At 40.2% G+C, this 25,986-nt stretch overlaps 1 protein-coding gene across 2 annotated transcripts in view; it reads right to left on the minus strand.

Annotated features, from left to right (window-relative positions):
* The window catches only part of DNAH12 (dynein axonemal heavy chain 12), a 100,869-nt gene that overhangs the window by 52,970 nt on the left and 21,913 nt on the right, over nt 1-25,986 (minus strand). For both annotated transcript variants that reach the window (XM_081848787.1, XM_081848786.1), the window contains exons 10-32: nt 25,608-25,764; nt 25,226-25,317; nt 23,351-23,529; nt 21,266-21,401; nt 20,146-20,271; nt 19,773-19,907; nt 18,351-18,544; nt 17,844-18,087; nt 17,243-17,428; nt 16,342-16,542; nt 15,332-15,526; nt 14,450-14,571; nt 14,047-14,329; nt 12,505-12,624; nt 11,440-11,596; nt 10,563-10,735; nt 9,601-9,753; nt 7,671-7,910; nt 6,532-6,777; nt 4,600-4,719; nt 2,775-2,884; nt 1,936-2,119; nt 997-1,137 (exon numbers count right to left, since the gene is read on the minus strand). In XM_081848787.1, the coding sequence (XP_081704913.1) occupies nt 997-1,137; nt 1,936-2,119; nt 2,775-2,884; nt 4,600-4,719; nt 6,532-6,777; nt 7,671-7,910; nt 9,601-9,753; nt 10,563-10,735; nt 11,440-11,596; nt 12,505-12,624; nt 14,047-14,329; nt 14,450-14,571; nt 15,332-15,526; nt 16,342-16,542; nt 17,243-17,428; nt 17,844-18,087; nt 18,351-18,544; nt 19,773-19,907; nt 20,146-20,271; nt 21,266-21,401; nt 23,351-23,529; nt 25,226-25,317; nt 25,608-25,764 (3,894 nt within the window). The remainder of the gene's footprint in view (nt 1-996; nt 1,138-1,935; nt 2,120-2,774; nt 2,885-4,599; nt 4,720-6,531; nt 6,778-7,670; nt 7,911-9,600; nt 9,754-10,562; nt 10,736-11,439; nt 11,597-12,504; nt 12,625-14,046; nt 14,330-14,449; nt 14,572-15,331; nt 15,527-16,341; nt 16,543-17,242; nt 17,429-17,843; nt 18,088-18,350; nt 18,545-19,772; nt 19,908-20,145; nt 20,272-21,265; nt 21,402-23,350; nt 23,530-25,225; nt 25,318-25,607; nt 25,765-25,986) is intronic.

The raw sequence follows: 25,986 nt of genomic DNA on the forward strand, positions 1-25,986 counted from the left end.
AAGCTATTTTTTCTGCTACTTACAAAACCTGGCATTTAGTCCGTTATAGTGCCACAGGGTCCTGAGAAATTTTGGGAGAGAAGTTTTTAAAGCATATTAGTTTTACGATGACACCCCCCACCCCAAATTAAGAAAACCTAGTAGTTGACTGGTTTCCAAGAGTGTGTGTGCTGACTGGCTCAAGTAAGCTGGCTTCTAAAGGTAAAGGACCCCTGACAGTTAAGTCCAGTTGCAGATGTCTCTGGGGTTGTGGCGCTCATCTCGCTTTACAGGCCAAGGGAGCCACCATTTGTCTGCAGACAGTTTTTCTGGTTCATGTGGCCAGCATGACTAAGCCGCTTCTGGTGCAACAGAACACCGAAACCAGAGCAGCACACGGAAATGCCGTTTACCTTCCTGCCGGAGCAATACCTATTTATCTACTTGCACTTTTTGGCGTGCTTTCGAACTGCTAGGTTGGCAGGAGCTGGGACCGAGCAACAGGAGCTCACCCCGTCGTGGGGATTTGAACCTCCAACCTTCTGATCGGCAAGCCCAAGCGGTTCAGTGGTTTAGACCACAGTGCCACCCGCGTCCTAAGCTGGCTCCTACTTGCACTTATTGTTAAATCTGGTACTACAAGGTTAGAAAACAAAGTGCCTCTCAAAAATACAAACATGAGTGCTAGAAATGATGGTGATGATGATGATGATGATGATGATAACATTAGATGTGTACGATATGGAATGAATTTTAGACTGATTTGACAAAAGACCTGATTGCTTATATATCAGCTCTGCTACTGGCACTCTTTCCAGTTTCCTCTTTCCTGTAAGTGTTTCTTCTTTAAAAGCCAGCAAACCCAATATGCACCTGTGATGTCATTTGTGCTGTAGTTACACAAAGAGCTAGCTATTTGGGGCCAAGGCTCAATGAGTAACTTCTCAACCTGTTTTATCTCAATACACTTGAACAATTTTACAATTGCCTGATGTATTTGGATTACTTAGACATTACCTTTTTGTTGTCATCCAACACAGTGTTCATGCTCTCTATCCAAAGGGTATCAATAGGACCATCAAAAACAACCCATTTGCGATCAGGTGTCTCAGTTAAAGCAAATTCTCGAAAAGTGTTGGCAACTATGCCATCTGTCCACTAAAATAAGTGAAAAAAGACCTTTTAAAATTTGAAGGAAGCATTCAACAGAACCCAATTGTGTAAATCATTTGAATATGGTAATCTGTTCTACTGAATGGACAAAACCTAAGCAAATAAACATCTAGAAAAAAGCTAAGCTTAAATTGTTTTCTGGACACACTTTAGAATAAAACGCAGATATATTACCGTTAATATGAGCTAGGTGGAGAATGTGCAAAAATACTACCTTTCTTTGTATGAATATGTATTCATGCTAAGGGTTGCTGTCCCTGCCCACACTGTTCACAATGCCACCTCCCCTCCCCTCCCCTCCCCACTGCCAACCCCAACCCTTCACACCTCACCCAAGGGCTTATATGGTTCATTACTGTAAGGTACTTTTTATTTCTCCCTGCTCCTCCGCTCTAAAAAGGTAAAGGTAAAGGACCCTTGGCAGTTAAGTCCAGTTGTGGCTGACTCTGGGGTTGCGGCGCTCATCTTGCTTTATTGGCCGAGGGAGCTGGCGTACAGCTTCTGGGTCATGTGGCCAGCATGACTAAGCTGCTTCTGGTGAACCAGAGCAGTGCACAGAAACGCCATTTACCTTCCCGCCAGAGCGGTACCTATTTATCTACTTGCACTTTGACATGCTTTCGAACTGCTAGGTTGGCAGGAGCAGGGACCGAGCAACGGGAGCTCACCCTGTCGCAGGGATTCGAACTGCCGACCTTCTGATCGGCAAGTCCTAGACTCTGTGATTTAACCCACAGCGCCACCCGCGTCCCGCTCCTCCGCTCTATTTTGTGATTAACTTACCTCATGAGATACTGGATCAAATCTTCCAAAAAGTTGTCCCATAGTAATAGCTTTGGGATTCACAGTTCTGTGAACTACCTTTTCTTCGTCCCCATACCCACGTTCATTCATAAGGGAAAGTGTATCTGCCAACACATGCAAAACTTTGGTCTTCCCGGCAAAAGGCTCACCTACAAGCATAAAACTGATAAATAAAAAGAAGTTGTTATTTAGTATTTTCCTTTTTTGCCAAGAAGTCTCATGACTAAACATGAACATACATTTAACTGTTTATTATTGCAAAAGCTAGAACATTCAGCTCCTTGTAAAAGCTATAGAAAGGTAAGGAATGAGGTGGCAAAAAATACAGTGAGTTTTCTTTACCCTGCTATAAGGGAAACTATGTCAACTTAACCAGACCAGCTCTGCTTGGGAACCATGGGACAAAGGACTTTGGCCAATGGTAGGTCTGCAAAGCTGCTTTCTTCAGGGATCAGTGGTGTAACTGATTTTCCTAAAGGGAACTCAGTCATGCAGCCAAACCAGCAGTGTTCAACTCACCACCCATAGCTGTGAATTCAACCCTACTTTCTGCAGGGATCAGCTGTACAATAAAGTTCTCCATGAAGAACTTGGTTGCACGGTCAACCAAGAAGGATAGAAGTATACTTTCTCCATGCCATGTATAACTTTCTTATCTTCCCTATCATGTCACCTCTTATTTGCCTTTTCTCTAAACTAAAAAGTCCCAAATGCTGCAACATTTCCTCATACGTGAGTTGTTCTATCCCTTTGATCAGGTTGGTTGCCATTTTCTGAACCCCATACCTATGAATATTATTTATCATAATTATACTTACCCATGTCTAACTATCATCATTTCATAGGTCTGTATCATCTTTTCTAGAAAAACTTTAACAGGCTGAACATTGTGTGCTTTACAGCATTCATTTGCACATTCCAGAAAATCCTGGAATACAATTTTAAAAGGTAAATCTCAGCTATTTCTCCTTTCTTGTATGCATTTGCACATGTACACAAACACACTTTTCATTTGAAAAAAAGATTAACATTCAGTTTTCCTTCTTTTTCTTAAAATGCAACTCATATACCTCAAATTGTCCATTAGGTGTTTCAGCTGAGTTTAGCTAGGCTAGAGAATGGTCATCTGAATTCAACAAACATCAAAACAAGGTGAAATTATGCATTTACAGAAATAAACAGATTTTTGCTATGTTGTCATAGAACCACAAAAAGAATGGTACTATATAGTTAACAAGTTAAGAAACAAAGACTTTGAATGAAGAAATAAGAATGAAAGGAGCTCTGTGAGCACCTTAAAACTGAGCAAAATCATAGGAACTGCAATTCTGTACACACCTTGGAGTAAGCGCAATTGAAAATACAGTAAAGAGACTTATTTCTAAACAGGTATGTATAGGGCACATGTATGTATATTGAGACTGCCAACATTAGACTGGGGACCTTCTTTTTAAATGACATGAGGCAGTGGCAGCTGGAAGCTGAAGAAAATCTTGAGGGACGTTTGTGACAAGTTACTTGACTAGGAAGATAATCCTAGTAGGAATGAGATGGATGTTAGGATTAGTAGCAGTGCAATCCCATGCACATCTACTCATAAATAAGACCCACTGAATTCAGTGAGGATTATTTGTAGGTAAGTGTATGTAGAAATTAAAAGATGCCTGCTTCTTGGGAGAACAGCGATGACAACAGCATCTTAAAAAGTAGAGACCTTGCTAACAAAAAATCTGTATCGTTAAAGCTATGGTTTTCCCAGTAGTGATGTATGGAAGTGAGAGCTGGACCATAAAAAAGGCTGATCGCCGAATAATTTATGCTTTTGAATTGTGGTGCTGGAGGGGACTATTGAGAGTCCCACAGACTGCAAAAAGTTCAAACTGATCCACCCTGAAGGAAATCAACCCTGAGTGCTCACTGGAAAGACCAATCCTGAAGCGAAGGCTCCAATACTTGGGCCACCTCATGAGAAGAGAAGACTCCCTGGAAAAGACCCTGATGCTGGGAAAGATTGAGGGCACAAGGAGAAGGACGAGAGGACGAGATGGTTGGACAGTGTTCTTGAAGCTACCAGCATGAGTTGACTAAACTGCGGGAGGCAGTGGAAGACAGAAGTGCCTGGCGTGCTCTGGTCCATGGGGTCACAAAAAGTAGGACATGACTAAACAACTAAAGAACAACATATGTAGCAGTGCAGCCTAAAGTAGATACTGAAAGACTGCAAAAGGATGAAGTTTTTTTGCTATCTATTACAAATGCTGGGGGGCTTCTACAAATAGAGAATTGGTCCTAGAGTAGTGTCTGAAGGTACTTGAGGCTACCACCTTGCTAAAGCTGTGCAGGTCTGACTCTGATCAGTTCCTTAATGGTTGACCACCTGGGAACCACAGGTGCACTACATTGGATTCCATGATTGAAGAGCAGCTGAATATAAATGTGAGAAAATAAAATAAGCAAACACATCAAGTTCTGAAGCAGACTTTGGGTTCATGGTAAGACTGGGTGAACTGAAGTTTTTTGAAAACAGTCCACTTAAAAAATAGACACAGCACATCATTCAGTTAGAAACAGACAACCACATGAGCTAAAACTGTCAAATACTGAAAGAATTACTGGAGAACAATACACTAAAAATGTACTCACATTGTAGTCAGCTTCAGGAAGCTTAATACCAGGGAATAAATCACTTGTAATGCCCATAAACAGAGGTATGTCATGTGACAAAAACTTAGGTTCATTTACATCTTTGATTGATCGAAGGAGCTGAACAAAGGAAGAGAAACATCAGCAGAGTTGGACAGAAATAATGTTCTAGTTTATATCACAAATATTAAGCTGCTCAGCAATAAAAACAAAGTTCCATCAACTGCACTGTGTTGCCTACAACTATTTTTCTTTCAAGCTGATAATTAACCACATTGCTAAGTTAAAGCAATACAATCCTAACATGAATCAAAACTTGTCTCCAAGAAAGAGAAATTAGTTGGGGTGAGGGAGGATGGGGCAGTGCTGGATCTACATATCTAGCTTTGGGAAGGCAAAAGTCTTTACAGCTACTCTCCTCCCTTGCATGTTCATGTCTGCCTCTTGCTACCACTGGCACCACCAAGAGAAGAATGCCTACACACAATTCCTTCTCTTGGTGGCAGTGCCAGCATGGGAAAGTCACAAAGTGGAATGTTTGTTCCCCCTTCATGGCCTATGCAGGCTTCCTTCTCTTGGTGGCAGAAGTGACAGCACAACAAAGGAGAGCATTTTTTCCCTTCATCTCCCTCTGACGCAGCAGCTTCTCACCTTCTTCTTCCTGGGGTGAGCAAGGAGGTAGGCCTTTCTATAGCCTCCCCCTTCTAATAAATGGAACTTCTGCTTATTAGAAGAAATGTTTAGGCTGTAGCCAGCCACAGCACATCGTCACCAGGGAGGAAAGAGGCACATGCATGCTCAGTGATTCCTTTTATTCTGGCCGGGTCTACCCAGCAATACACTGCTTTGCTGCCCCCTAACCTGCCACCTGGGGCATGTGCCTTCACTTGCTCCCCCATCTTGATACAGGCCTGGGAAAGGGAAACATTACTCATTCCTATAATGGGTATGGGAAACCACTTCTATGACCTCTAGACTGAAAGGGCTTTGTAAGTGTTAGTTATGTTGAATCAGTATACCTAACACTTGCAATCCATCTGAGGATTTTGCTGATCTCTATGTTGATCACAGATTGCTTAAGCAGCCTGGGAGAACACTATAGGTGACAAAGCAAATATTGTTCAAAGCCACATAAAACACTTGTGCTTTTCCAAGGAGTACCTTTCTCCCCCACTTGCTGCTGGTATTACAACTGCTGGGGAAAGTCCTTACGTGTATAATTTTGGGGTACTCTGAGAGTCTAGTACATGAAAACTTATGGCACAATGTAACTGTCAGTCTTTAAGGACACACAAGACTCCTTGTAGTATTTCTAGTACAGTCGTACCTTGGAAGTTGAACAGAATCCGTTCCGGAAGTCTGTTTAACTTCCAAAATGTTTGAAAACCAAAGTGGGACTTCTGAATGGCTGCAGGAAGGTCCTGCAGCCAACTGGAAGCCACGGAAGCCCTACCAATTTTGTGATGAATTATAAATAATATTCAAAAACTGGAGCAGTCACTTCCAAGTTTTGATCTTTTGGGAGCCAAAACGTTTGAGAACTAGGCTGTTTGAAAACCAAGGTACATCTGTACTGTTCTTGACTTTATTTATAATTCATCACAAAAAAATATTCATTTAAATTGGGTGGGGAACATCAGACCCAGGGGCTGAATGTGGCCCCTGGGACTCTACTCAGGCTCCCCCCTCTCCTCATTTTGCACCCCTCACTGGTCATACAGGAGTCCATTGTGTACTGACATCACTGAACTGAACTGCTTTAGACCACTGAACTACAAAGACATCTGCTAGCTGATCTTCTAAATTTCATACATGGAAAAATTACACCAATGTTACTGGAATGGGATAAAACAGCAAGATACTAAAATGCTCTTAAGTCCATTTGAGAACTAATGACTGTTTCTAAAGTCAAGTTAATAATGTGCCACTTACCAGTATATCTTCATTTTCAAAAGGGAATTTCAGTTTTAGATTGCCAGCAGCTATCAGCACTGCTTTGACTGCACGCATACCATAGTCATAATGGAACTGAGATGAAAGCTGTTCCGAACACAATCTGTAGGTCATTACTATCTTCACTGATAAAGGTTTAGCATTCAGAAACCCATATGAATAGAGAGAGATTTCAGCAATGAGAGCATAGTTAGGAACCATCATGGCAACAGTTCTGAAGAGGACCTAAAAGGCACATCAAGGAAAGTATGATTGTTAAAAAAATTGAAAAATTGAAAAATAAAATATATGAACAAATTGGGGGGGAAAGAAAGTATGGCAATTCTGTCCCCCTCAAGGCTATATTTTTTCAGTGGCACTAGTATGCTTATTTATACATTTGTCTTTCACTTCAACAACAAAAAAAAAACCTCCACAAACGTTTAATGAATTTTCATACAATTGTTCTGGAAACTTCATTTCATAGCTGCTAAGCACCCTCTTATTAAAGAAGAAAGGACTTGCCATCCAAGCTGAACCATACAAAAAACCTACTGAGCTGTTTTTTCCAAGAATATCCAGAGCAAGAAAGCTACTATTTGACCACCACTTATATGCCATGCATAGGGAGCAAGCCAAACCCAAAATCCGCTGAGATGTGCAAAGTTTGGAATAGGCAGGTCTGTGGCTCAGCTGCGGCTACACTGACTAAAATCCCTCATCCCAGCTCAAATATATGCCAGAGTATCTCAGTTCTCCATCCTGGCCCAACTGGGACTCAGCCAGCTCAGTCATGAGAAGGGGACATTCTGGAGGAGTGGTGGAGCTTGGCAGGAACATGGGGTAGGGATAGGTTTACTCCTATTCAAAACTGATTCAGCTCAGTCACATGACCTAGCAATCCAGCAGATGTTACACTTGAAAAAGGGTGGTGTAAGACAAACTCTTATTTTAAAGGCTCCCCCCTCCCCCCACCCTGCTCACCTTGCCTTGGGACAGCTCAGCCAGTAGTAGTCTCACTCCTGAAAGGAGTTTAGAAGTATGCATAGATCTTAAAACAATTCTTAGAGAAATCATGCTTTTAAAAGCAATATCTGAAATGACTCTTAGTTAACAAGGTTTTTCTTTCACTATTTTACCTTGAGATTGTCCGGCAGTTCAGAGCGCCCTGCATAACCTGGATTCATAGTAATAGCAACAAAGCAGTTGGGGTTCAGCTTCAGTTCAGTCCCTTCGAAATTAAACGTCTCCAGCTTCAGCTGTATAGCCCTCTGGATGCAAAGGATCTGCTGAGCCACTACAGACAGGACTTCCAACTCAATGCGATTGAATTCATCAAAGCAGGCCCAAGCACCTGAAGAAGCCAACCCCTTGAAAAACTAGAAACAAAATGGTAAGCCAGGCATTGTATAACTAAGCAATAGTTCGAAGATGTAAAAAGGAGTATTGTGATGCCTTGGGAACATTTGTTTACTACTATTCTTACAGCCTCATCAAATCTAGTTGTATTAGGCAAATGAACAAATTGGGGTGCCTCTATATAATTGTTGCTTGCCTAGACTATGTACAGGAAATGATTTCTGTGGAGAAGCAGGAATTATTTCCCCTTTACAGCTATCATGGCAGTAGTCCTCCTGATCAACTACTGGTAACTTAATAAATACATAAATACCAGAGAGGCAGTGATGGAGGTGAGGTCTGTTCTCTTCATGTTTCCTAACTCCCAGTTACAGCTATTTAACCAACCCCATAAGAGCTGATGAAGTAGTGAAACCAATTAAATCAGATCAAAAGCACTCTTATGAGAAACTGTACTTTAACTTATAAGGGCTGTATGAGTTCATGTGTGGCTGTGGGCTGTTCAAACACTAAAAATAATTTTGCAAGAACATTTTAAAATCAGTTCCAAAGCTGGCAGTACATTACTTGCCTTAGAATCTGTTTAACAAGTACCCAAGCGAATCACATCAAATGTGTATTCTTTGATTGCAGCAGCATTAATTATCTTCCTGGATACTGCTTCAATTGCAATTTTTAAAAGACCTGCAGAACTTGTTTGGTTTGGACACATTAGCAACCTCTGTCTTGTCAAACTATCCTGACCCCTCAAAGTTTAAAAGCACAATGCATTGATGAAGTACAGTTGTACCTTGAAAGTCGAACAGAATCCGTTCCGGAAATGTTCAACTTCTAAAATGCAACTTCTGATTGGTTGCAGGAAGCTCCTGCGGCCAATTGGAAGCCACAGAAGCCCCGCTGGAAGTTTGGCTTCCAAAAGAACATTCGAAAACTTGAACACTCACTTCTGGTTTTCGATCATTCGGGAGCCAGAACGTTCGACTCCCAAGGTGTTTGGGGGCCGAGGTACGACTGTACTTAAAGAGAAAGATCCTCTGCAAGTTTATTCAGACTCCCAAGTTAAGTTTGCATAGGACTGCAGCTAAAGTATCAGGATGGATGCCCTCCTTGACAACATACTTAGTAGTTGTTGATATTTATAACTTCCAGGAATAGAGAAGGCCTTCCTGGGCTGGCCAACCCATGAGGCAAGATGACCACCTCGGGCAGCAGGATCCACAGGGGTAGCAGATTGTGGCCTCCAAGGAACACACATCCCTCTGTATTACGGTATTTTAATATTTTGTTGGAAGCCGCCCAGAGTGGCTGCGGAAGCCCAGCCAGATGGGCGGGATATTAATAATAATAATAATAATAATAATAATAATAATAATAATAATAATAATAATAATTACAGCAGCCTCTTGGTGAACAGGAGGCACTGCTGGTCTCCTTTCACCCCTAGGGATGAAATGGTGGGGGCTGCCCTCTGGGGTCTCCTGGGCTTTGCACCTGATTCAGAGTGGGCCCCTTTTCCCCTCGCAATGGCCTTTGATTCAACCGATAGTTGTGAAGTTAACTGTACAGTTCTGTGCACAATTGGATTGTGTGACCAAAGTATGTGTTATTGTTTTTAAATGTTTTTGTTAAAGATGAGCATCTACTGAAAATGAAAAACAGTGCCACCTTTAAAAACTGGAAATCAAACAATAAAAGATTGGTTCAATTTACCTTCCCCATGGCTAGGTAATCAAGGCCATCAGAACAGTTGAAGACAACGCATTGCACGGCAAGAGCTTTGGCCAAATCTTTGGTGGTCTCTGTTTTACCTGTCCCTGCTGGGCCCTCTGGAGCACCACCAAGATTTAAATAAAATGCTCCAATCTAAGAGTAAGAAAAGTTCATGAAAATATTTCAGAAGTCACACAATGTTTGGATACAAAAAAACCTACATCCAGTTGTATATGGCAGAGATGAAATATTGTAGAAAACATGTATCCTGCCCCTTATTTTCTTACACATTGCCTTGCATACTTTGTCACTGCATTCTCAACTCCCACCAAATTTTTCTTTTCTTTCGTTTTTGCTCTCTCTCACCCTAAATTATTTATTCATCTAATTATTTATTCATCTATTTATACCAGGTTTCTGTTGTTCCGCTTGGGAAAATACACCCACACAAATTCTAATGCAAACATACACATCAATTGTCTCTATTTCTCCGTCCATTTTCCTATTTCCATTCTTCATTCCTAACATCAACTTTATATTTTCTTCAACTTTTTCATAGTGCTAAAGAAATAGCCTACAACAGCACAGGTGTTACTTTCTTCGATTCACTGATCAATTTAAAAAGACATTTTTTTGCTGCATTATTAAGAGATCTGCAATCTAGAACAAATGGATCCATATTTGCCTTGTCTCACAATTTTATTTACAACTAATCAGAATCAATTTTAAATTTTAAACTATGTCTCCAGTAAATAGAACATTAATGCTTTAGTCCATTGAATTTAATGGAGTCAAGAGTGCTTCCCTTATTGTCAGAGTGTTTAATACAGTAGTTCTGAGAACCTCAGCAAGACAAAATTTCTACAAGCTATAGTCATAAACATTGGTGGAGAATATGCCTCATTGTAGCTAATTCAGATTTGTAAGAATTCTTATTAGCAATTTAATATTAAAAAGCATACCAGAGTGCGGTAACATCTGTCTGTAAGAGGAGTGATGACAAGCCGAGGAGAGTTGCCAAGGTATTCATATGCATATTTTACATTGCAATTGATGATGCGCACTCTGACATTCTCATACTCCCAGTAATACCGTAACTGAGCAAGCCATTGAAAATCTGTTTCATGCAACACACCTGAAATAATACAACCATGGGAAATGTCTTAGGCTCTACTCCTCAGCATACCATGGAAAGGAAGTAGGAAGGGGAAACAAAATGTTTTGAAGTTGCAGGTGTCAGCTCCAATTTTTCTTTCATCTTAAACAGTGCTTTTTTCTGGGGGTACGCAGGGGTACGCATACCCCCTAAACATTTTGTGAATCTTTGTACTTTTTTCCATTTACTGTATTTATTTTCCCCGATTTGAACTATAAAATGGTGATTTTCTTGAGTCAAAATGAGAGTACCCATAAAAAATTTTTTTAGAAAAAAAAGCATTCGTCTTAAAGCAATGGGTATACAGTGGAACCTTGTGTTACATACCGTCCTCTTTACAAACACTTCGGGTAATAAGCTCCGCTAACCCAGAAGTAGATGTTCCCAGTAGCAAACTTTGCCCCGGGATGCAAGCGGAAGTCGTGCGCTCACGGCACAGCGGCAAGCAGGAGGCCCCATTAGTGAAAGTGCACCTCAGGTTAAGAATGGTTTTGGGGTAAGAACAGAGCTCTAGTTCTTACCAGAGGTGCCACTGTATGTCTTAAAATAATAAAATCAATATTTTAACATTGAGAAGATTAGTTTAAAAAGCAATGATTTCCTGGAACAGAGAAATATCAGGCAATGTATTAATATTCTAATTTATTCTATGACAAACAAGAACAAGCTATTAGGTTACATACCACTTTCAACCATTTCCAGGACAACATCTCTAGCGTGCACATCAATAGTAACCAAAGCACCCAGTGTGGTCCTTGTTTGTTTAGACAACTTCCCTCTTACCAGCTCCACAATATCATTTAACTGAAACTGAAGGTTAGCGTAATAATTCTTTAAGCCCTGCAGAATGAAAATGGATTTTGATGAATTCTATCTGCCACAAACAACTACCAAGAGGAAGCTTAGTGGTCTCTCTATATTATTATCCCATGATTTATTTATTCAAAAGCTCATAAGTGATTGCTATACCAATTTTTAATATAGATGCCCCAGTCAGGTAGATCTGGCTTGCATAACACATTCCCATTCATATTTACTGTTCTTTTGCTATTATGTTATGCATTTTGTGTTTTTATGTTGTAAACCACCCTGTAATCTTCTGATGAAGGGCAGTATATAATGAATGAATGATCAGCACATATTCTTCTGGGAGCAAGAACATGGTCTCTGCACCAAAATGGGTGCAGCTCTCGGAAGCAGAAGAAGCCGGTATGTGTGTGTGTCTAAAGCTCCTGTACTAAAAAGACAATTGCTGGATTGGGATGCTGGTATTTAATATTACAAAAGTATTCATGCTATTGCGAGTTCATAGGGTAAAATGGACAACAGCTACTCATATATACTAGAGCTGAAATTCCTCAGAAGACAATTTTCAGTGAAAAATCCTCAGGCTTTTTTTCTCCGGAAATTTTCTCCACAAACAGGGTGAAACATTTCAAGAGCTCATTTGTGCACATTCAGTATCTGACATTTATCTGTCCTTCCAAATATTTAGTTGTATTTTACCTGCCTGAGTATTAGGATTCATTTTTAATTGTTGTGTTCAGTTTTACTTCAAGGGAAAAGGAGGAAAATTAACATGAAATATTTGTTTTATGAAATTATATCAAGCATTATTAATTCAAAGAGGCTGGTGACAATTCCATAAACATCTACGGTAAATCAAATATGGCTCAGTTTGAACAAAGTACCAAAATAAAGCCAGGAAACATTAAAAGGAAACAAAAAGCTTTGTGCAGTCACCATACCTCTGGGCCACTAGCTATGGCTTCGTGTACTTCACTTGTCCAGAACATTTGTGAGACACAAATAACTACTTGACCAGGCCATTCTCTCACCCAATCTTTTCTTTCTGTTTCTGGATATGCCTAGGAAAAGTAAAAGACATTACCCAACAGGATCACTACTAAGCACTGAAACTATTATGCTGAATCATTTATACAACCTATTATGAAATCGTTGTTGTTGTTGGCATCCATCAGTCTCAGGAGGAGGAGTGTGTCTCTGTGGGTGAAGTCAATTTGTTATGAAATCACTCAGTGCTCACTCCCTTGTAAAAAGTACAGTGGTACCTCAGGTTAAGAACTTAATTCGTTCTGGAGGTCCGTTCGTAACCTGAAACTGTTCTTAACCTGAGGTACCACTTTAGCTAATGGGGTCTCCCGCTGCCGCCGCCACGCGATTTCTGTTCTCATCCTGAAGCAAAGTTCTTAACCCAAGGTACTATTTCTGGGTTAGCGGAGTCTGTAACCTGAAGCATCTGTAACCTGAAGGATCTGTAACCCGAGGTACCACTGTATAGTGTTTATGTCTGGGTCTCTCTCCAACATCTTCCATATCAACCAGTGCAAAAAAGTCATTCACTAGTCTCCCCCTCCTCCTTCTATAATGCGTTCGCATTACAGATTTCCACAGATTAAAAACAGGTAATTGTGCCCAGTATTGTAAAATATTTGTATCTAGGTAGTCTTTTAGATCAGTGATAGGGAAGGGTTCATTGAACTCATCTGAAGCGAGTGTCTCAGGGGCACTAGCAGTATCATGAGGAGGACTGGGCAGTGTCCACTGGAGAAATTAAAGTTCCCCAGATGTTGCCGGACTACAGCTCCCATCATTTCTGACTATTGGTCATACTGAATTGGGCAGATGGGACAGTTATGAGTCCAACAACACCTAGAGGGCCACAGCTTCCCCACCCCCACTTTAAATAAACGTAATACAGTGGAACTTTGTGTTACGGACAGGATCTGTTCTGGAGGCCCGTCCGTAACATGGAACTGACACAAACTAAAGCGCAGCATCTGTGCACAACACATTTTAGCACTTCTGCGCATGCGTGAGTAGTGAAACCCAGAAGTAACCCATTCTGGTACTTCCAGGTTGTCGCAGGACGCAACACGAAAACACGTAACCTGAAGTGGAAACAACATGAGGTATGACTGTATATCAGAACCCCCCCCCTTTTGTTCTCATTTACATTTTACTAAGAAAGAATTCGATGTATTAGTTGTTATAACAATCCAGTTTTATATGTTGGATGACAGTAAGTGGAACAATATAGAGCTAAGTCCTCACAGATACAAAATTCTCATTGACTTCATTGTTCCATTATGATTTTTGTGTGTGTGTGCAATTCTGCCTCTAGTAACTTCAGTTTTTAACTTGCTTAAATAGCAAGAAGAAAAAAGAATAGGATTCTAAAAACAGAACAGAACTAGCCTGAAATCAAATAAACGAAATGCATGCATGTTTGGCAAGATCAGATTCTATATATTTAATGGAAAACATACCATTCTCGATCTTGTAATGACATCATGTATACTTTTCAGCATGATATCTTCCACTTGTATTAGCCACTTCTCCACAGCACCTCGAGCTTCAGAAGTTGAGATAGTTGAAATAAACTCCACCCGTTCACCTTCAGTGCTGAACATTGACTTAATGTCCAGATTGGAAAGAAATTCCAGTTTAGAAATGCCCTCAAAACACTTTTTCAAGTGAGGCTGGACTCTGAGAGGGTCTTTAGTCTCTGACAGGATCTCCAACATTTCATCATTAGACAAGAAGAAAAAGCTGCAAAGAAAGTACAAATGCATTAAGTTTCTATGACTGCATGTATTTGTTTGGAATCAAATACTAATTGAAAATAATAAATATTTATTCTAGCTTAATGGCAGTCAACACGCAGCATACCGAGGGAAAAAGAGACGCTTTTTCTCAAGATATGCATTCAGTCCTCTCATTATTTTGTCCAGAAGTTCATTACAATTCTGAAGCTTTTCCAATAAGCCCGTCAATGAAGTAGCAGCAAGAACCTAAAAAACAACAGGGTATTTAATAAGCACACCAACTACAGTGGAGAATAAAATTGTAATACAAACAAAATATCAATCTATTGGTCATATAAAAAGACATTGTTTTCTGTTCCACCCTGCATCCATTGCCTGCAGTGCTGTTGCTTTTTTGCTGCAGCCCACACCATTAATTTCACTGGGTGGAGAATGTGAACTGGGTGGGGAAGATCCCCAGTATACTGCAGATTGGGGAGAAATGAAGACAGTGAGTACTGATTGTATTTGCCCACCTGATCTCTGCCTGTTTGTAGATGGACCCACTAACTCTCATCCACAACTTTTGTCAATTTTTAAAATCTAATTATTAGTCTCAAGTATACTGAAGTTTTTAGTTACAGTCTACATTTTCTTTGAACTCATAAATATGGTTGGGATACAGAGAGCCTTGAGGGCAGTGCTATTTTTCCAGAAAAAGAGGTGCAGGAACTCACCATGAATGCCTCCCAATGGCCCGCTCCTGAGGTGCCGGAAGTAAGTTCCAGCAAGTTGCCCCTGAAAAAAGTTCTGTTTGAGGGTATGTGTAAGATCTTCTGTGTGCTAACAAGGACTGCCTTGATTTTAATTCTGACTGCTATTTTGTATTCTCTGGCAGATACGACCTTTGTGGTGGGCACAAGGGCTACGAAAAGAAAGAAGAACAACCTGAAATGTTCTTGTGCATAGTTTAAGAACTTGTGGTTTGTTTCACCTGCTAACTACAGGCTCATCATTACTACTTCACCTTGGGGTCTTTGGCACAGTATTTCATAATGTCTTTCCAGTATCTATCCACCGTCTGGAACTGACGTCCCTCCTCTGGCATCTGTTGCATGATGTCCTCTGAAGAAAATATTGGTTCTAAGTAAAGCCACTGAGCCTGTACTTTCAACCACTCATCGATAGTCTCTTGAATCCTAATCAAGCGATCTTCCCATTCCTTAAAAAACACAGTATAGTTATTTGCGTAAGACATCCATGGCATGTAAAGCAAAAGACAAAAATAAAAGGCATGAAAATAAAACAACTGATATATATACAGTTGGTTCAGTGGTACCTTGGTTTTCGAACGTCTCCATTGACTATTTCAGTTTTCGAACGCCATAAACCCAGAAATAAATGCTTTGGTTTTTGAACGCACGACTTCCATATTGAGTTTTTAGTTTTCAAACATTTCAGAACTCAAACGATCTTCTAGAACGGATTATGTTTACAAACCGGAACACTCACTTCCGAGTTTGCAGTGCTCGGGAGCCAAAACATTTGACTCACAAGTCCCTTATTCTTTAATTTTGGGGACAATCTGAGCTACTACTTCTGACCTCTTAACCATGGCTGAGAAGAAGGCCACTCTCTTCCTGCTTGCACAAATTTTTTTCCCAGACTTCACCAGCTAGTTTTAATCATGGTTAATGTTTACATCAGGGCAGACATGAACCATGGTTAATGCTTACCAGAGTTTCAGTTTCATCTGAACTAACCCAACAAGTTTAGATGTAGGGTTATATTTTAGTTGCAGTGATTTAAACACATGAATGACACACTATTTTACTTATAATTGAATTGTAAGCTTCTTGGGGTCTGATGAGATACAAACAAATCTGAAAATAAATTTATGAATTTAAGGTTTTTTTAAAAGTCTCAAGAGAAATTGTTACCTTCCTTCAAGAGCCTCAAAAGTGTACTGTATATGTAAACACACTTTACAAAGGAAGTGAATAAAAATAAGCTGTATAAATAAAAGTTTACAAATACCTTCATTTGTTTTTCAAAAGGCTTTATGAACGGCGATCCCCTCATTGTTTGGGTTTTTATAATCTGGTCATCCAGAATAGTCTGAATTTCATCGACTGCGCACAGAATATTAACACCAGTCTCACGGTATAAGCTTATTTGGAAGGAAATTGAATCCCAGGTATCCATCATAGTGTGCATTGCTTTCTCCAATGAGAATTCCTACATCATAGGGAAATAAATGGTGTTATTATTATTATTCATTTCAGACAGATTCTTATGTATGAAATTTCATCATATCTGATATCCTTCAAACCTTGTTTGAAGACACATCTTTTTAGAATGGACATTAAATGGCCTTCTTATAATTGGTGTTTAAATTGGGATATCAGATAATGAAGCTACTGTCCTATAGTTTTATTGTTCAAATGCAATGGGTTTTTAAAGATATGTGAAATCTTATATTAGAACCATAAAATTGTAGAGCAGGAAGGGGCTCTGAGGATCTTCTAGTCCAAGCCTCTGCAATGCAGGAATATGCAGTTGTCCCTTATGGCAGTGTTTCCCAACCTTGGGTCTCCAGCTGTTTTTGGACTACAACTCCCATCATCCCTTGCTAGCAAGACCAATGGTCAGGGATGATGGGAATTGTAGTCCAACAGCAGCTGGAGACCCAAGGTTGGGAAACACTGCCTTATGGGACTGAACACGCAACCTTGGCATCATCAGCACCATGCTCTAACCAACCGAGCTATCCAGGCTGGGTAGTTATATTAACTCAATTGTCAAATTAACAATTTTGACAGTTTTATGGACTGCACATCACTTTCTGAAGCAACTGTCCTAAGAAGCAGAATAGAAGTCTTTTAAATAAATAATAAATCATCTGTGCTGGGGCAGAAAAGCTTATGCTTGTACTTACCTTGCTTGCTCCCATACTTATAGTTTCAAATTTCTCTAGGAAAGGGGTCAGGTTCTGCTTTAAAACCTTTCTTAGGGTAGTTCCAGAATCTGGAGTTAAATCATAGCCAACAATTTCTGACATCTGTTTCCAGTGACGAGCCCTTATGCCTGGGTTACAAAGGATAGTCACCAAAGGGATATTTTCCTGGTTGAGAAAAAAATATTGCAAAACAACTGTCACCGTTGTAACTAAAATCACTTGGAAATTATGTTTTATTCATCTAAAATCTTTAATCCTAGAATTGGAAAGTTGAAAGAGGCCACAAGGATCATCTAGTCCAACCCCTGCAATGCAGGAATCTTTTGCCCAATGTGGAGCTCAAACCCACAACCCTCAGATTAAGAATCTCATATTCTGTCGACAGAGCTATCCCTTGGACGTAGCTTAGATCTTCAAATAATTTCTAATGTATCTTATTATTCAGTGTTATGGATGTGGGGGATTGTGAGCTTTCATGAAGAGGCACATATTTTTTCAAGTTCTCAAATAATATTTGTACAACAGACTCTAAAACATTTTCCATGTTAAGGCCATCTTATTTTTATAGATCTCCAGTTACCTTGAAATCTTTAACTTGCTCCATTACTGCAGTACACATTGAAATAGTTGGGCTGTCCTTCTTTTCTTCCTCTACTCTCTCTTCTACTACTGCTCTCCGCTGCAGTGACTTTTTTCTCTCTAGTTCAGCTTTCTTTAGCTTTTGTTGAAAGAACCTTACTGTCTTATAAATTTCTCGAAAAAACTCATCTACCTCCGTTTCCATACTTTCACCATTGAGATCTAAAAAAGCACCATCCATCCATCTAGCAAAAGAAAAACAACATTTTTAATGCATCATGGGTCATAAAAAGAAACCCATCACATAACATGGTGAAGTAAAATATAAACCATAAGACATCAAGAATTACAGCCTTGTTACATTAGCCAGGAATGCATACTTCTGGACAAACAGAATTACTTAAAACAAAGAAGAATTTAATTTTTAAAAAGAAACTTGGTCACACATTTTTCTATGACAAATAAAAGCACCCTTGAAATTTCAGTCACTTTCTGTATATATAATTACCTTTTTTCAGTCCGCTGCCATTTCAATATAAAAGCAAAAAGTTTTTGGTAGGGCTCAATGTTAACTTTTAAGGTCTCCAACTCTGGGTATTCAGTCTGCTCCCAATTAAAAAGCTTTTCTTCCTTGTTAATGAAGGCAACAGTTTCGTCAGCATCTTGAAGGCGTTTCTGCATTGTTCTCATGTCGGTCACATACTGGAAACAGATTTATCTCTCTTGAGAAATACTGGGCAATTCACTTAATAATGTAGTAGTCCTTAACATTACAAGACAACAGGCTGTATCCAATCTTCTCACCTGTGAGTGCAAGTCTCTTGTGCTAGCAGATGGGAGAGTTTTAATGTTGTGCAACAGACAAATCCAACTGCACTAGCCTTCAGTTAGGCATGTACTTGGGAGTAAGCCCTACTGAACTCAGTAGCACTTACTTCTAAATAAATGTGAATAGTGAATTCCCCTAGTTTAATGCAATAATCTTTTCAAGAGGCTTTGAGAGACTGACAGCTGTTGCTTGTGAGATGAGTGGTTTGATGGTGGACTACCAGCTTCTGCTGCTGAGTACCATGGAATAGTAGAATGGGACCAAATGCCCTTTCTATAAGGTGCAGGATGCAAGTAGAGGAAAGGTAACTGCTACTTCAATATCATACATGAAGATGACTAGTGAGTGCCTGCAAGGAGAAAATATACTAGCCCTCATGCCTCCGCCTATGCCAGTTAACATTCTTTGGTAAAGACGTTGAGTCCCTTATCTTGAAAACAGAGGTGAGCGCCACATCTCACAATCAAATGTGACTAAACTTAACAGTCCAGGGGCCCTTTACATTGCCTTTACCATTCAATGGAGCTTCAGTGTGGAATTTGGAAGTGTGCTAGTGAACCACTGTATGAGCTGCTGTTGGATTCTTATGGATGGATTTTTTGCTGGGTAAGGTTCAATAACTCACTCCTTCCCTGCTGCAAATATTGGCTCCAATAAAGGGCTATTTTCAAGCCTAATTGTTGTGTGGAGGAGTGATCTTCACGGAGATTGCAGTACAGGGTCAGGGAGGCTGACTCTTAACTCCATAGATGCACTCTCTTGGAAGATCCCTCCCCACACATTAGGCTTGAAAAAAGTCAATAACACTTCTTTTCAAGACTAATTGCTGTTGGTGAAAGTGTGAGTGTGTGGTTATGATTAATGTTGTTTATGCAGTTGTCATGTGTGCATGGTTGCAGGGTGTACAACAGTTTTCCTGGTTTGGGCCTAAAAAGCTTTGTGACCCCGATCCAAACAACGAAATTCCATCATGATGTTCAATAGCAAAGTGCTAAATTTAATTAGCACTATAGCACATAGATAAAGCTTCATCGTTACACACAAAGAATGTGTATACCTTATGCAAAGTAAAAAATCCCCTTTACACCATGTGCCACAGACCTGTTGCATGCGATCCAAATCCTGGTATTCTGTAAACTCATGCATACGACGAGTTTGCCTATCTATTTCCAGTATCAGTTTCTCACGTTTGGCCAATAAGTCACTTTCACCTTTACGTTTAGACCTTTCAATAAGCTATAAGACAGAGAAGTAGTTAGTGGCAGGCATCCATGAGGATCAAGATTTGTGAACATTATCTAGAGTCACTACACTACACGATATCAGACCAACTTCAGTTGTCCTCTAATGTTAGGCATGACTCACAGAAGGCTTCAAAATCAGCTCTCAAGATTACCAGTATTTCCAACCCTGCAGTCTAAGCATTGCTTTTTTCACATAGTGTAGTATCTGATATAAAAATGCATATATTTACTTCATCATTTTCATCAAAGACGGGATTAATATTCTGAGGCCATAGTAGGACAGTGGCATTCAATGACAAGCCTTCTGGGTCAAAGGTAAAAACATCTAGGAGGTAGTTCATTCGCCGTTGACTTTCCTAGAAAAGTAAATAGTTAAATAGTTTATATCTATTTTTAAATTAACAGGAGCCACCATTTCTTGCAGCCTGTCCAAAAGTTATCTTTCCTCAAAGGAGGCCTCATGCTAGGAGGCCCACAAGTAGCTTATAGCCCACCAGACAGTCTGAGTTGCTCTTAGGCCCACTGCCCACCTTCCCCTCCAGAACAGCAACTAAATACAATGGGTCAGCAAACAGGAGCTGCTGCTGCTGCCCCAGAAGAGCCCACATATTTAAAGGGGAGAGATTCAAAAGGCAAGCTGAACCCAGTGGGATAATGCAGCTTCCTAACTGGATGCAGTGAGGCGATGCAGTCTTTACCCTGCTCCTGGATGAATGGATGGGGGTTGTTCTCTCTTTACTGAGACAATGAAAGGGATGCTTCAGAGTTCAATTGAGAAAGACTGGTGGGATCTTCCTTTTCTCCCTTCCTTCCCAAGAACCCAGCATAGTTGGGATTTCTGTACATACTTGTGTTCCATCTCCCCACCCCAAGATGTCTTAAGGAAAGAGCCCCTCCCCTTTTAGTGCATGTAGAACTTTCAATTGTTTGTTTTCCCTTCTCTCTTATCCCATAATTGTGTGTGTGTGTGTGTGTGTGTCCCTAATGTTAAGTCCAGCAGATTTGTTTTTCCTTTGCCCAGCCATCCAAAGTCACTAGGAGTTGTGGCCAGGTTGGGGAAAGAAGCCAAACCAAAATGGTTCAGTAATTTCCTTGAGGATTATATGTACCCATCCCTCAGGTTGGATAGGGTTGCAGCTGTACAGCCTGAGCAGGTTTACTTGGTGAGTAAAGCTTCTTGGGTTCTACTATGCTGGCGCTCACCGTACACACAGTGACAAAAGGCAGAAGGAACCGCACAAAATGAAAAGCCAGTTGAAGTTAAATGGCTTTAAATCAACATCCCACCTATCATTGTGCATTTAGTTTTAAAAAACAACAACCCAACCCTAAAAGTATATGATACCTTACCTTGATCCTTTCATATAAACTGTGGATTCCTACGGTTTTAGCCTTGTCTATATATACTATGCTTTCCATCATTTCTTCTGTTGTCTCGGGAGGTTTTAATGCACGTACTTTGATGGTCTCAAATTCCTTGCATATCCTAAAAGAAAATATTATGTTGATATATGCCGAAGTTTAAGAGACATAATTTGATTTTTCTTTGAACCATAAACATTATTATTTAATTTATCTAATGGGGGGGGGGGAGTAATTGCATTTAAGGAAGCTCTACTGAATTCAACAGAGCTTACTCCCAGGTAAGTGTATCTGTAAATGCAGCTTTGAAGATGGGGGGAAACACACATGGCTATGACTGCCACCTAGTGCTCAAGCTTCAAGACAGAATACAGAATCCATAAGCTGTGAAAATAACTCATTTGGAAGCAATGTATCACCACTCAAAGCAGTTCATCCACCTACCACTATGGAAGGCAGCTTTGACAGAACTATTTGTCTCAGTCCCAACTTGCATTTCAATGGCCTTCAATAGCCAATCTCACTGACACATTGGATGGCACATTTCTCCACCATCTTTCAAGGCACAGGGCTACCCACCTTAGGTCAAGTAGACCTACCTCCCTTCACAAACTTTCCCCAGCTATTTGCATAGTCATTTGCACCATTTAAAACTTAGTTGTTGCTGTTTTGCTTATAGAATTTTATTTATTTACAGATTTACTTATTTTCAGCACTTGCAATGCCATCTTCCAGGAATAAGCCTTCCAAGGTGGCTCACAATATATGAAAGCACAAATTATTATTTGTAAAATTATGGTCTAAATGCTTAGCAGTATTATAATCATCAGCATTTAATATGACATAAGACAATTAAACATATGCTAAATACAAAACCAAGAATGCTAGTAATGTGAAAATATAAAAGAGCCGCAGTTAAATACGAAACACTAAGATATCAATTAGAAGCAGAATCAGTAGTTTAACTGAGAACTGGCACTGTCATTCCAGCAGCTGCTAACACTTCACTGCAGTGGCAAGGGTAGTTATTCATGCTGGAAAAAAGATATGAGCACTGGGAGTCTAGCACCCAATTCTATACTGTACCAGCAGAGGCTGGTCTCCTAGAAGGGGCATTGCCTTATCCAGCAACTTCAGTCTTCCTTCATCCAGCCTTTCCCCCCATCTGCCTTCTTACTTACATCTAGGCCAGTTCTCCTCCTTGGTCTTAGTGTTGTAACTGTAGAACTCACCAAGGAGAAGGATGGAGGCAAAACTAGAATTGGGAATCCCCAAGAAGGCTTGGAGCCCTGGGATTGGTGGTGGGACAATGATAAGTAGTCAGAGGGAGAAGAGCAAGAAGATTGGGAGGATATGTCAGAAGCTGAAGAGGTAGCAGGGTTTAGTGAGGAGGGCGGGTCTGGGGCAGGAAGAAGTCCAGAAGCAGAAGGGGAAGGGGAAGCAAGAGAGGAGGGAAACTAAGAGGCAGAGATGAGTCAGGCTGATGAAGAATTGCAAGGATCTCCCCCTTCTGTTGTGACAAGTTCCCCCCTCCCCCCTGGACTCCCAGAAGCATGAAGCAGGAGGACCAAAGGCAGGCACTCTGGTATAGTCTCAGATTGCTTGGGAGAAACCATGGAGAGGAGGAGACCTGGGCAGCTGTAGGAAGGCAGGGACCTTTAGTCTCTGCAAGACCTACTGAAGAGAGTCGCTGTGCTCATTAGACCTAGCACAGAGTACTTTCCTAATCAAGAGTTAACTGAACCTACTCCGTGTGATTTACTGCGGGCTCACTTCTGGCAGAACTCATTGGTTCTGCCTGTCATTGGTCCTGGCTCAATAGCTGGTTCTTCAACAGTAGTTGCTGTTGACCTGCCTGCCTTCTGACCCACCTGCCTGCCTTCAGTCACCACTGTACTATGCAGACATCATACAGCAGAACTTAAGGCCAGGATCGCAGTGTGCAGCAATAGTGAATTACAAGGGTTATTCTAGAGAATAATACACAAAACGGTGTGGGGTGGAATTAACAATGTTATGCATATGGTAAAAACTATTTTAAGTGAAAGATGATTAATAACAAGATTTACTTACATTTTATTTTCCGATTTGTGATTTTCTGCTATTATGTACAATAATTTATTTGCAAAGCTCTTTGCCTTGTCGCTCAAACCTTGCTTCAAATCTTCACAGTCTAATCGTACCATAGGGAAATGAGCGATCATTGGCAAGCTCATTATTTCCTTTGCAAGACTGAAAAAGTCATCTATAAACTTCAAAAGAACATTACATTTGTTAATTTAAACTGCAGTCTTTAAAACACGTACGTTTTTTAATAGGACCACAATCCTATATACCAGGGGTGGAAAACCTCAGGCATGGAGGCCAAATGTGACCCTTGAGACCTCTCTATCCAGCTCTCAGGACTCTGCCAAGGCAACATTTCTTACTGGCCCTACTTCACACCCTCCTTTAGTAATTTGCCTGGCTGGCATGGATCCTTGAATTGTGATAATGATTCATGCTTGCCTGGAGGGATTTGTGTGTGTAGGCTTCTCTATGACTGGAATGCAGCACACCGTACAAAAGTAAGAGTCATATCCATTGCTCTGGAGGATTGCCCTTAATAAAATGAAGTGGTTGTAAGGATTGCTGCAGTCTTCTTTCTGGCCTCCTATCGTCTTCCCTTTGTCTACTCACATACACACAGTGCTCTGCTGCCAAAATGTCTCATCTCTCTTGCTACAGATAGGACAGAATGTGGAGCTTCAGAACTTCCGCTGCCTTTTAATACAGTACAACTGAATTAGACTTGGAGAGCAGGAGATGAGGGGCGTTCCAATAGCAGCAAATACATTTTATCTATTCTTGCAGAACACAAGCTGTCAGCTGTGCTGCTGGGAGCTTGGGGCTAAAGTCCGGTCTGCTCCTTAATAACCACCAAGAGGGGGTCAGACTATGGGAGGCACCAACAAACAGGCCTGGCATCAGCACCCGGGCCAGTATGATTATGTCAGTTCATGGAAGCGGGGTTGGTGCTGGTCACCTCAGCCTTCTTTCTTCTCTTTTAAAACTACGTTTACAAGCACAATTCAAAGTGTTGGTGCTGACCTTTAAAGCCCTAAACAGCCTCGATCCAGTATACCTGAAAGAGCATCTCCACCCTCTTCATTCTGCTCACACACTGAGGTCCAGTGCCGAGGGCCTTCTGATGGTTCCCTCGCTGCAAGAAGCCAAGTTACAGGGAACCAAGCAGAGGGCCTTCTTGGTAGTGGCACCCACCCTGTGGAACGCCCTCCCACCAGATGTCAAAGAGAAAAACAACTACCAGACTTTTAGAAGACATCTGAAGGCAGCCCTGTTTAGGGAAGCTTTTAATGTTTGATGGACTATTGTATTTTAATATTCTGTTGGAAGCCACCCAGAGTGGCTGGGGAAACCGAGCCAGATGGGTGGGGTATAAATTATTATTATTATTATTATTATTATTATTATTATTATTATTATTATTATTACAGGCAGGAAGCAGTGGACAAGACATGTACATGATTATGGGGGTTAATTTAATTATTTTTCCTTTTTTAAAAAAATATTGTTGCAACAAAATTATACTTCTTCCTATGTAAATGTTCAGCCCTAGGGCAGAAGAAAAAAAACACCATTTTATTCCTACAGACAAGATGATGTCATGATTTAAATGACATAGAAAAAGAATAGGTTTTTTTTAAATCAGGGCTGGAAAACATGGGGGTTGATCTAACATATCAAAATATATAAACAGTTGTAAAGCATGAGAAAGAGAATGGGGGAGAAGAGAAATGTTACTTATGTGCTTCACAACTGAAGTCACACACATGTGGCTGTCTAAAAGGGGGTGCAGTGGGCATAAGACTGCGAAATCCAGAGACAAAACATACTTAACTACAGCTTTGCAAGCTGGATTTACCTGTAATTATATAGGAAAATTACCTCTGTATATTCATCAAAACTATGCTCCTCAGTTACAAACTCTCTTATTCGATCATCTGCAGTCCCATCTACTAGCCAGCCATATTTGTCTACTGCAAAGCAAGAATCACAATAAAAGTTTGTTAACTATTATTTTGCAAGGTTATTTTAGTGTATTTCTGGTTTTTATGGAAGCCGCCCAGAGTGGCTGGGGAAACCCAGCCAGATGGGCGGTGTACAAATAATAAATTATTATTATTATCATTATTATCATTATTATTATTATTATTATTATTATTATTATTATTATTATTATTATTATTATTATTTTATTAATATTATTATTATGATGATGATGATTTTGAGACCATTATATTGCAAAGCTCCACTTAAAATTACTTACAATAATAATCCAACTGTGCTTTTGGCCCTTTCAAGTTTTCATTAATTGCTTCCCTCAGTACAGCGTTTGCCCATGATATAACATGCTCAGGAAGTTCCGTATCAATAGTTGCAACTGTGGTCCCACCGGCTAGCCAGGAATGGACTGCCTGGACATTCTGTTCAAAACACGCAAGAGTTCTTTATGGCCTTTAAATTGCGATTTCATAATGATTACAAGCAATAATAAATAAACTTGTCAATGATTCCTTAAAACACATCCAAAAGAATAACTAAACTTTTAGAAGTGTTTTATATCACCTTACAGTGATCAACATCAATATGCACTTAGAATTACTTGTGAGTAAACATGCTGCACATTGATTTTTTAAAATGAAATT

Source organism: Podarcis erhardii (genome assembly GCF_964252035.2).
Source record: "Podarcis erhardii genome assembly, chromosome: 2".
In the NCBI taxonomy this organism is placed as follows: Eukaryota; Metazoa; Chordata; class Lepidosauria; order Squamata; family Lacertidae; genus Podarcis; species Podarcis erhardii.